Here is a 12,474-nt window from a genome sequence, read left to right on the forward strand (position 1 = left end):
ATGTGGCACATACATAAAATGGAATATTACTCAGCCATAAAAAGAAACGAAATTGAGTTATTTGTAGTGAGGTGGGTGGACCTAGAGTCTGTCATACAGAGTGAAGTAAGTCAGAAAGAAAAAAAAACAAATACCATATGCTGACACATATATATGGAATCTAAAAAAAAAGGTTCTGAAGAACCTAGGGGCAGGACAGGAATAAAGACACAGATGTAGAGAATGGACTTGAGGACACAGGGAGGGGGAAGGGTAAGCTGGGACGAGTGGCATGGACATATATACACTACCAATGTAAAATAGATAGCTAGTGAGAAGCAGCTGCATAGCACCGGGAGATAAGCTCGGTGCTTTGTGACCGCCTAGAGGGGATAGGGAGGGTGGAAGGGAGATGCAAAAGGGAGGAGATATGGGGATATATGTATATGTATAGCTGATTCACTTTGTTATAAAACAGAAACTAATACACCATTGTAAAGCAATTATACTTCAATAAAAATGTTAAAAAAAAAAAGATACGGTTAAGTTCTCTGGCCTCAGGAAGCCCTTCACCTATTATCCACCTGACTGCTGGGTTTGCATAATTTTCATTTAGTTCTCTTACTCCATTTACTTTTTTTTCCAATTTTTAATTGTGGTAAAATACATATACCACAAATTTACCATTTACCCAATTCAAGTGTACAGCTCAGTGGTGTTAAACACGTTCAGAATTCTGTGCTGCTCTCACCACCACTCATCTTCATAAGTCATTTCATCTCACAAAACTGAAACTCACCCCTGCCCACAGCAACTCCCACTCTACTTTCTGTCTTTATGATTTTGACTATTCTAGGTACCGTGTTTATGTGGAATCATACAGTATATGTCTTCTTGTGTTTGGCTTATTTTCACTTAGCATAGTGTCTTCAGCGTTCATCCATGTTGAAGTATATATCAGAATTCCTTTTTAAGGCTGAGTTAATATTTCATTGTATGTATTTACCACATTTTGCTTATCCATTCATTTATCAATGGACACTTGAGTTGCTTTCACATTTTAGCTATTGTGAATAATGCTGCAGTGAACGTGGGTGTATAAATATCCCTTCGAGACATTGCCTTCAGCAATTTTAAGTATATATCCAGAAGTTGAATTGTTGGGTCATATGGTAATTATATTTTTAATTTTCTGGGGAATTGCCGTACTATTTTCCACAGTAGCTGTTCCATTTTACCTTCTCACCAACAGTGCACAAAGTTTCCAATTTCTCCACATCCTTGCCAACACTTGTATTTTATTTTCTGTTGGGTTTTTTTTTTTCTTTTGAATGTCCTCTTTTTTTGGCGGGGGAAGAGCCGCGCCGCATGGCTTGTGGGATCTTGGTTCCCTGACTAGGGATTGAACCCAGGCCACTGCAGTGAAAGCCTGGAATCCTAACCATTAGGCAACCAGGGAACTCCCTGTTGGTTTGTTTGTTTTTTTTTAATAATAGCCTTCCTAATAGACGTGAGGTGGTATCACATTGTAATTTTTTTTTTTTTTTAATATTTTATTTATTTTTTTATTTATTTTTGGCTGTGTTGGGTCTTCGTTTCTGTGCGAGGGCTTCCTCTAGTTGTGGCAAGCGGGGGCCACTCTTCATCGCGGTGCGCAGGCCTCTCACTATCGCGGCCTCTCCTGTTGCGGAGCACAGACTCCAGACGCGCAGGCTCAGCAGTTGTGGCTCACGGGCCCAGTTGCTCCACGGCATGTGGGATCCTCCCAGACCAGGGCTCGAACCCGTGTCCCCTGCATTGGCAGGCAGATTCTCAACCACTGCGTCACCAGGGAAGCCCTCACATTGTAATTTTGATTTGCATTTCCGTAAAGATTAATGATGTTGAGCATCTTTTCATGGAATTATTGGCCATTTGTATATATTCTTTGGAGAAATGTTTATTCAAGTCCTTTGCCGATTTTGAATTGATTGTTTTCTTGTTGAATTCTAGATGTTCTCTATATATTATGAATATTAATCCCTTATCAGATATATGATTTGCAAATATTTTCTCCCATTCTTTGGGTTGCCTTTTTACTCTATGGATAGTGTCTTTTGATGCACAAAATTTTGAGATTTCTGTGAAGTCTAATTTTTTTTGCCTGTGCCTTCGGTGTCATATCCAAGAAAACATTTCCAAATCCATTGTTGTGAACTTTTGTCCCATATTTTCATCTAAAAGTTTTATTTTTTAGATCTTATATTTAGATCTTTGATCCATTTTGTGTTAATTTTGTTTATGGTATTAGGTAAGAGTCCAACGTAATTCTTTTGCATGTGGATATCCAGTTTTCCACGCACCACTTGTTGAAAAGACTGTCCTTTCCCCATTGAATGGTCTTGGCACCCATATCAAAAATCATTTGATCACCCACAGTTAACATCATACTCAACAGTGAAAAGCTGAAGCTTTTCTCTAAGATCAGGAACAAGGCAAGGATGCTCACTTGTGCCACTCTTATTTAATATAGTACTGGAAGTCCTAACCAGAGAAATTAGGCAAGAAAAAGAAATAAAAGGCATCCAAACTGGAAAGGAAGAAGTAAAATTATCACTATTTGCAGATGACATGATGCTATGTATAGAAAACACTAAAAACGCCACCAAAAACTGTTAGAATAAATGATTCAGTAAAGTGCAGGATAACAAAATTAATACAGAGAAATCTGTTGTGTTTCTATACACTAATAATGAAATATCAGAAAGAGAAATTAAGGAAACAATCTTATTTACAACTTCATCAAAAGAATAAAATACCTAGGAATAAATTTAACCAAGGAGGTGAAAGACCTGTACACTGAAAACTGTAAAATATTGATGACATAAATTGAAGAAGACACAAATAAATGGATATTCCATACTCTTGGTTAGAAAAATTAATATTGTTAAAATAGCCATACTACCCAAAGCAATCTACAGATTCATTGCAATCCTTATCAAAATTCTAATGGCATTTTTCACAGAAATAGAACAAACAATTCTAAAGTACATATGAAACCACAAAAGACCCCAAATAACCAAAGCCATCTTGAAAAAGATCAAAGCTGGAGACATCATGCTCCCTAACATTACAAAGCTACAGTAATGCAAACAGTATTATTATACTGGCACAAAAACAGACACATAGATCAATGAAACAGAATAGCCCCAGAATTAACTCACGCATATATGTCAACTAATTTATGACAGAGGAGCCAAGAATATATGGTGGGGAAAGGACAGTCTTTAAATAAATGGTGCTTTGAACACTGGACAGCCACATGCAAAAGAATGAAACTGGACCAATTTTCTATACCACACATAAAAATGAACTCAAAGTGAATTAAAGACTTGAATGTAAGACCTGAAACCATAAAAGTCCTAGAAGAAAACATAAGGGTAAGCTCCTAGACATTGGTCTTGTCAATTTTTTGAGTTTGACATCAAAAGCAAAGGCAACAAAAGTTAAGCAAGTGGGATTACATCAAACCGAAAAGCTTCTGCACAGCAAAGGAAACCATTAACAAATGAAAAGGCAACCTACTGAATGGGAGAAAATATTTACAAATCATATATCTGATAATGGGTTAATATCCAAAATATATAAAGAACTCATACAACTTAATAGCAGAAAAACAAAAAATTATTTCTTAAAAATGGGCAGAGGATCTGAATAGACATTTTTCTGAAAGAGACATGCAGATGGACAACAGGTACATGAAAATATGCTCAACATCACTAATCACCAGAGAAATGCAAATCAGAACCACAGTGAGCTATCACTTCACACCTGTCAGGATGACCATCATCAAAAAGACAAGAGATAACATGTGTCCGTGAGGGTGTGGAGAAAAGGGAACCCTTGTGCACTGCTGGTGGGAATGTAAAGTGGTGCAGCCACTATGGAAAACAGTATGGAGGTTCCTCAAAAAGTTAAAAATAAAACTACCATATTATCCAGCAATTCCACTTCTTGGTATTGATCTGAAGAAAATAACACTAACTCGAAAAGATATCTGCACCCCCATGTTCATAGCAGCATTGTTTAAAATAGCCAAGATATGGAAACAACATCAGTGTCCATTGGCAGATGAATGGATAAGTAAAATGTGATATGCCCACCCACCTACCCACACCCTCCCCCATATACACACAATGGAATATAATTCAGCCATAAAATAGAAGGAAATCCTGCCATTTCAGACAACATGAATGAACCTGAAGGACATTATGCTAAGTGAAATAAGACAGAGGAAGACAAATACTGTATGATTTTACTTATATGTGGAATCTTAAAAAGAAAACCAAGCTCATAGATACAGAGAACAGATTGGTGATGGGCAAAATGGGTGAAGGGAATGAAAAGGTACAGACTTCCAATTATAAATAAGGCCTGCGGATGTAATGTACAGCATGGAAACTATAGTTAATGGTATACCGTACTGCATATTTGGAAGTTGCTAAGAGAGTAAATCTTAGTAGCTGTCTTCACTAGACTTATTGTGGTGGTCATTTTGCAATACATACACATATGTATGTTATATTGTATACCTGAAACTAATATAATGTATGTCAATTATACCCCAGTCAGTCAATCAGTCAAATCAATTGCATGTGAAGTCTTGGTAAAAATAAATTAGTGAAAAATTTTTTTAAAAAATCATTTGACCATATATGTGAGGGTTTATTTCTAGGCTCTATATTCTGTTCTGTTTTTCTCTATGTCTGTCTTTATGCCAGTACTACACTGTTTTGATCACTGTAGCTTTGTACTAAGTTTTTAAATCAGGAAGTGTGAGTCCTCTGACTTTGTTGTTCTTTTTCAAGATTGTTTTGGCTGCTCAGGTTTCTTTGAGATTTCATATGAATGTTACAATAGGCTTTTCTATTTCTGCAAAAAATATCATTGAGATTTTGATAGAGCTTGCATTGAATCAGTATAGTCTTGGGTAGTATTGACATCTGTGAATAAGGGATGTGTTTCCATTTATTTATTTCCTCTTTAATTTCTTTCAGCAGTGTTTTATAGTTTTCATTGTACAAGTTTCTCACGTCCTTAGTTAATTCCTAAGTATTTTATTCTTTTTGATGCTATTGTAAATGGAATTGCTTTAATTTCCTTTTCAGATTTTTCTTTTAGTGTATAGAAATGCAACTTACTTTTTGCATGTTGACTTTTTATACTGCTACTTTGCTGAATTCATTTATGATTTATTAACAGTTTTTTGTGGAATCGTTAGGGTTTTCTACATATAAGATCACATCATCTGTGAACAGAGATAATTTTACTTCTTCCTTTCCAATTTGGATGCCTTTTATATCTTTTTCATGCCTAATTGCTCTGGCTAGAACTTCCAGTACTATGTTGAATAGAAGTAGTGAAAGTGGGCATCCTTGTCTTGTTCCTGATCTTAGAGAAAAAGCTTTTAGTCTATCACAGTTGTGTATGATGTTCACTGTGGGGTTTTGTATATTGCTTTTACTGGGTTGAGAACTTTTCTTCTATTTCTAGTCTATTGATTGTTTTTATCATGAAAAGATGTTGAATTTTGTCAGATGCTTTTTCTGCATTGACCAAGATGATCATCTGGGGTTTTTCTCTTCGTTCTCTTAATGTGATGTTTTATATTGCTTGATTTTCATATGTAGAGCCATCCTTGCATTCCAGGAATAAATCCAACTTGGTCATGATGTCTAAGCCTTTCAATATGCTACTGAATTTGGTTTGCTAGTATTTTGTTGAGGATTTTTGCACCAGTGTTCAAAAGGAACAGTGGTCTGTAGTTTTTTGTTCTTATAGTATCCTTGTCTGGCTTTGGTATCAGGATTTTGGTGACCTCCAAGAATGAATTAGAAAGTGTTCCCTCCTCTTCAATGTTTGGAGAAGTTTGAGAAGGATTGGTATTATTTCGTCTTTAAATGTTTGATAGAATTCAGCAGTGAAGCCATCAGATCCAGGGCCTTTTTTGGTTGGGATTTTTTTTTTTTTTTAAACTGATTTGTCTTTCTTGCCAGTTACAGGTTTATTCAGATTTTCTATTTTTTGTGATTTAGTCTTCATAGAGTTTGTGTTCCTTCTTGATAGCTTGTGTTTCAAATTCCATGAAATAGAATTTTTCCATTTCTTGTTTGTTGTGCAGTTTGTTGTTGTATAGTTGTTCATAGTACTCTCTTATAATTTTTTTTTTTTAACTTCTGTAGAATCAGTAGTAAATGTCCCCACTTCCATTTCTGATTTTAGTAATCTGATACTTCCCTCTTTTTTCTTAGGCCATCTAGCCAGAGGTTTGTCAATTTTGTTGGTCTTTTCAAAGAATCAACTTCTGGTTTCATTGTTTATCTCTGCTATTTTTCTATTCTCTACTTATTTATCTCTGCTCTAATCTTTATTATTTTCTTCTGCTACCTTTGGGTTTAGTCTGTCCTTTGTTTTCTCATTCCTTAAGTTGTAAAGTTAGGTTGTTGGCGTGAGACTTTTCTTGTTTTTTAATATAACCATTTATAGCTATAAATTTCTGCCTTAACACTGCTTTGGCAGTATCCCCTTAGGTTTGGTTATATTGTCTTTTCATTTTCATTTGTGTCTAAATATTCTCTGATTTTCCTTGTAGTTTCTTCTTTGATCTGTTGGTTAAGAGGGCATTGTTTAAATTCCACAGATTTGTAGGTTTTCCAGTTTTTCTTCTATTCATCCTGTTGTACTTGGAGAAGATACTTTGTATGTTATCTATCTTTTTAAATCTATTGAGACTTAATTTGTGGCCTAAAATATGGTCTGTCCTGGAACATGACCCAAGTGCTCTTGAGAAGAGTGTGTATTCTGTTGTGGCCGTATATTGCTCTGTATGTTTCTTAGAGCTCTTTGGTTTATTGTGTTAAGTCCTCTCTTTCCATACTTATCTTCTGTCTGGTTGTTTTGCCCATTATTGAAAAGGGAATATCAAAGTCTCCTATTATTGTTGTAGAGCTGCCTGTTTTTGTTTCATATATTTTGTTTCATATGTATTTCATATATTTCATATATTTTGCTTTTAGGTTTGTAGATGTTTATAATTGTTATATCTTCTTGCCGTAATGAACCTTTTATTAATATATAATGCCCTTCTTTGTTTCTTGTATCCGTTTTGATTTAAATTTTATTTGTCTGAGATTAATATAGCTACCTCTGCTCTCTTTTGGTTACTGTTTACGTGGAATATCTTTATCCATCTTTTCATGTTCAGACTATTTGTGTCTTTTGATCTAAAGTGAATCTCCTGTGGACAGCAGTAGTTGGATCATTTTTTTTATCCATTCTGCTGATTTCTGTCATTGATTGGAGAGTTAATCCATTTGTATTTGAAGTAATTGCTGATAAGAAGGAACTTTTCTCATCTCTCTTATTTTCCATATGTCTTATAGCTTTTTTGTTCCTCATTTCCTGCTTTACTGTCTTATTTTGTGCTCAGTTGATTTTTTGTAGTGATACTTTAAAATTCCTATCTCATTTCCTTTTGTATATATTCTATAGCTGTTTTCTTTGTGGTTACCATAGGATTCCATTTGATATCTTAAAGTTATTATGCTCTAATTTGTGTGCCAGCCTTATTTCAGTAATACACAAAACTGCTTCTGTGCAGCTCTGTCCCACCATTTTTTCAGTTGTTGATGTCCCAAAATTATATCTTTACACATTGTATGACCCAAAACGTATAGTAATAAACATTTTTTTAATACATTTATTTATTTATTTTTGGCTGCATTGGGTCTTCGTTGCTGTGCGCGGGCTTTTTCTAGTTGCGGCAAGCGGGGGCTATTCTTCGTTGTGATGCATGGGCTTCTTATTGTGGTGGCTTCTTTTGTTGTGGAGCATGGGCTCTAAGCACACGGACTTCAGTAGTTGAGGCACTTGGGCTTCAGTAGTTGTGGCTCGTGGGCTCTAGAGCGCAGGCTCAGTAGTTGTGGCGCATGGGCTTAGTTGCTCTGCGACATATGGGACCTTCCCGGACCAGGGCTTGAACCCGTGTCCCCTACATTGGCAGGCAGATTCTTAACCACTGTGCCACCAGGGAAGTCCCAGTAATAAACGTTTAAATGCATTGGTCTCTTAATTTATGTAGGGAAAGTGTGGAATTGAAACCCAAAGTTACAATAACACTAGTTTTTAGGCCAATAACCGTTTTGTTTTAGTATGTTAGTCTCTTAAATCATGTAGAAAACAAAAAGTAGAGTTTTTAAGCAATTGTTCAATTATACTGGCTTTTATAATTGTCTTGTGTTTACCTTTACTGAGACCTTTACTTCTTCAAATGACATCGAGTTACAATGTTCTTCTATTGCAACCTGCAGGATTCCCTTGAGCATTTCTTTCACAGCAGGTCTAAATGTAATGAACTCCCTTAACTTTTTTTTTTAACCTGGGAATGTCTTAATTTCTCCAAAATTAATTGCAGTTCACCGTCCAAGCTTTCCCCTGCCCCGCTGGAAGTTGCAAGCCATCAACTGACTCCAGAGCTCCACTGTAGTTACATCAGATTCTGCCTGTGCGGTTACTGTCCAAGTAGGACAGAGATTCCTGTTCTGCCATCTTCCCTGAACCCTCTCCTCTGCTTTTTATAGAATTTGAGGTGGTACACCAATAAAGTACATTATAAAATAAAATAATTTTTGAAAAGCTTTTAAAAATAAAGATATATTTTCAGACCAAGATGAATTTTTTACTAAGTATGAAAATTGGGTTGGCCTCCTACTGTCACAGCCACAAGAGAAGCACACACTTTTGATCGTACCATTTTCATGATCTACAGAAGTGGGAACTATAATATTAAATCTTGATTCTATAAAGATATTACTACTTGAAACAGGGCCAAAGTGATCTATGTTCTTACTTCCTAATGATTCCTCTTAATGTAAGTATAGACTCTGGAAATCCCAGAGAGATGAATAACTAGACTTTCTCCCAAATTTATAAGTTTTTCTTAAACCTTTGACTGTTTAATTTGTTTGATGAGTACCTGAAATGAAGTGTATTGTGATGTTGTTTAGTGAAAAACCCACATGCTTCAAATACTGAGAGGCATAAATAGAGTTGAAATTATCTGCCTTACAGTCTGCTCCAAATGGAAACTCCCACCTCTGTGGTTGCTCAGGTCACCATTTTTCTCAGAAAGAAATTTTGATTCAGTTTTGAACAAAAATATCATTGAGTGTCCAATACACACCAAAAGTTGACAGAGAAAAGCCTTTCCAGTAAAGTGTTTTCCCTATAAAGGGCATTACAGAATGTCCGATTTAGTATAAAATGTACAAGTATAAGTTCAGGTGTTCAATTTAAGTTGTTCATGCTCCCTGTTTAAAAGTGTGATTTGAACTCTGAAGGTTCCTAATAGATAGATCCTAGGTCTGCATTTGCCCCACTCCACAGCCGTCCTATGGAGCGCCTGCCCAGCACCTACATGTGCTTTAGGTGGGCTTCCCTGCAGGATGTTTTAGAGCTGACACCAGTTTGCTTCTGGAGCACTCTCCTGCTCACTGCAGTTGATGTGTGAGCTGATGTGTGCCCCAGGAATGGACAGTTATTCTAACGTGAGCCAAAGCAAAACTTCACTGGAAGGTAAACTTGCTGAAGATGTCGTAAAATACATCCTTAAAATAAATACCCTTGGCCTTATCCCCAATTCCTCCATGTTGATATATCTGCTCTCAATGTCCCTTTTAGAGTAGAGCATTAGAGTTTGATGTTTGGGGCTTTGAGAAAACTAATTCTTTATTCAAGTACAAGTTTGCAGGAGTTTTTCTTACTAAAAGGTTCTGGTAAAGCATTCGAGCATGGGCTCTGGGTTTGTGATGTTGGCAGGGTCCAAGATTGGAATGAGCTTAGGGGTAGACAGTCCCCATTCCTAGTTATGTTTTCTTAACCTGTTAGCTTCCTGGTCACTGTGTTGAACTCTGTTAACTCACCCTCTGAGCCCACAGAGGGGTGTGAGGATCATCATCTGCTTTCTCTAAGCTCTATCCACACTTTGTCAAAGTGCTTGCAGCCCCTGCAGTTACCAAGTTTCTGAACTTCCCACTGCGTGGCCAGCTCCTGAGGGCAGAGGCTGTGTGTTCTTTTTTATATCCCAAGCACAAGTCCTCTGTTAACAAATTAGCATCTGCCGAGCTGAGCTGAGAGCTCGGTTCTCAAGCTGTATACGACACCTGCACAGAGCAGGGGTCCTGTGAAGGTCTGTTTTAGTTGCTAATCTGAGAATGTGGGTGATTTTGGTAGCTGTGGTCTTACTAACTCCTGATGCAGCAGGCAGGGGGTTGAAGACATGTTTCATAAATCCAGCTTCATTTCCTCTTTAAACAAATGTTGTGGTTTTAAAAACAAACTACGAAGAACTGCTTGTGTGTTAGATTCTAGAGTAATTCTACATTGCTTTGTATGAATTCAGTAAAATATCCACAATGAAATCTTCTGTGCAGAACTTCTGACAGGGATCCTCTGTGGTAGGATGGAAACCCCCGCTCCTGGTTTCTCTCCTCTCTTTCCCTGGAGTGGCTAATGAATGCTTTCCCAGGCATTTGACTGGACTTCCCTGAATATTACGATGCTCTGCACTGGTCCCTTTTACAGTTCAGCTCTGGGTGACATGGACTCCATGGTAACTTGAGACATATTTAAGACCACGAACTTGGTAAAGTTTTCCGGGCTGCTTTTACTTTCCTTTTCCTCTTAGATTTCTTTGGCGAGAAAGCTTCTGTGAGAAAATTGATGTTACTAGATATAATTTCCAGTACTTTAAAATAATTCACATTCCATACTGACTGTCGTGGGACTGGTTGCTGACTTTGGAGAAGCTCTTTACTGTAGCTGCACTGAGATTGGATTTGGGCTGCCGTCAAATGACGAGCATGTCTTACTGCACAAATGTGTGTGGCCTTCTGAGCCACATTTCCTGATCATTGAGACAGGAGTCGTGCATCCAGTGTGCTTTGCTGGTCCCCCTGTTGCACGACAGGTGTGGTGTTGGGCCTGGAGATGAATCACAAGTCAGGTGTCGTCCCTGCCTGGAGAGGGGATGTGAGGAGTCACAAGTACAGGGCTGCAGTGGGGATCGCAGTCGAACCCGCCATTCAGATGCAAGACGTCCTGACTTCACGGGCCAGAGTTACTAAGTCCTGGGGGACCAGGAAGTTTTGCTTGTGGTTTACTCTTGAAAATGGGAAGACTAATGAGATCAGCAGGCTGCTCTCTCCTAACAAAACCAAAGCTTGGCTACGATTGTTCTCTGTTATAAAACCACTCTTGGGCATCAGATGTCAGGTCCCGTGCATTTCATGCGTCCTTGTTCTGTTACAGGAGTCCTTAGGATGGGCTCAGGCTCCGTGCACTTAACGCGACCTTGCTGTCTTGCAGATGTCTCACGCAGCCACCAGTGCCTTCTGCCGTTCTATTAAGCTGCAGTGTGAGCTCTACCCCTCTAGAGAAGTGGCCATCTGCCTGGACCCTTACTGTGGACTTGGGTTTGTCCTGTGGTGCCTCTGTAGGTGAGTTTCGTCTTTGCACCTTTACGATATAAGTAAGTAAATCATACACGCGTTTTCAGACCACTTGCGAGAACTGCTAACGGGAGGGGGCCGCCTGCAGGGTGCGGCTCCTCCTCAGCCCAGCTCTGGGTGCCACAGGGACACCTGCCCTGGTAGCCACTCTCTCCAGCATCTGAATAATTAGTCTCCATAAAGTTTGCTGAAACCAACAGAGACAGAATCTGGGGCCATTCTCAGAAGCTGTCTGTTGGGAGTCCATTTTCCAGGCGACTCCCAGGCCGTGGGCTTGCTTCTTATGCCTCTAAATCTTCGCAGGTGTCCCAGGCCTGGAATTGTGTTCACCGGGGGCATCCAGGCTCTTTCCTCCTCAGGCTTCTCCCTGACTTCAGCTGCGGGAGGCCGGAAGGAAGCTCCACAGGCTCCCCTCCCCTCCCCTCCCCGGTGTGTCCCCCACTCCACAGCTGGCAGCCCCCGGGCCCAGCTCCTGGCAGCTGCCAACAAGTATTAATGGAGAGAATGAATGTTTATTGGCATTTTTCTCTAATTGTACATAGATGTTCATTGTAGAAACTTTAGAAAATACAAAATAATATAAAGAAAATTAAGCCATCCATAAGTATACTACCCAGTGATACCAGTAAATACTCGCTAGTAGAATTTTAGCATATAGTCTTACAGAGTTTATTTTCTAATGTAGTATTTCTAATGTAGTACTATTTTTTATTATTAACATTTTCAAACATATACAAGTGTATATGTTTAAGTGTATAAAGAACACTGTAACAAACACCAGGCCCCAACAACCAGCTTCACGTGGATCTTATTTTGCCAGTTTGGTTTCATCCAACCTTCTGATTATTTCTGTCCCTTTTCCATATGGGCATTTTAAAGCAAACACCAAAAAACATACGGTTTCACTCATAAACCTTTAAGTACACATACAATTTTGTAAATGTACATT

The 12,474-nt window shown here is 38.2% G+C and overlaps 1 protein-coding gene across 6 annotated transcripts in view; it reads left to right on the plus strand.

The window, feature by feature from the left end:
- DIP2C (disco interacting protein 2 homolog C) overlaps positions 1–12,474 on the plus strand; it is a 363,587-nt gene that overhangs the window by 304,720 nt on the left and 46,393 nt on the right. For all 6 annotated transcript variants that reach the window (XM_061179712.1, XM_061179713.1, XM_061179714.1 and 3 more), the window contains one exon: positions 11,383–11,513. In XM_061179712.1, the coding sequence (XP_061035695.1) occupies positions 11,383–11,513 (131 nt within the window). The remainder of the gene's footprint in view (positions 1–11,382; positions 11,514–12,474) is intronic.

The sequence above is a fragment of the Eubalaena glacialis genome, chromosome 2 (genome assembly GCF_028564815.1).
Source record: "Eubalaena glacialis isolate mEubGla1 chromosome 2, mEubGla1.1.hap2.+ XY, whole genome shotgun sequence".
In the NCBI taxonomy this organism is placed as follows: Eukaryota; Metazoa; Chordata; class Mammalia; order Artiodactyla; family Balaenidae; genus Eubalaena; species Eubalaena glacialis.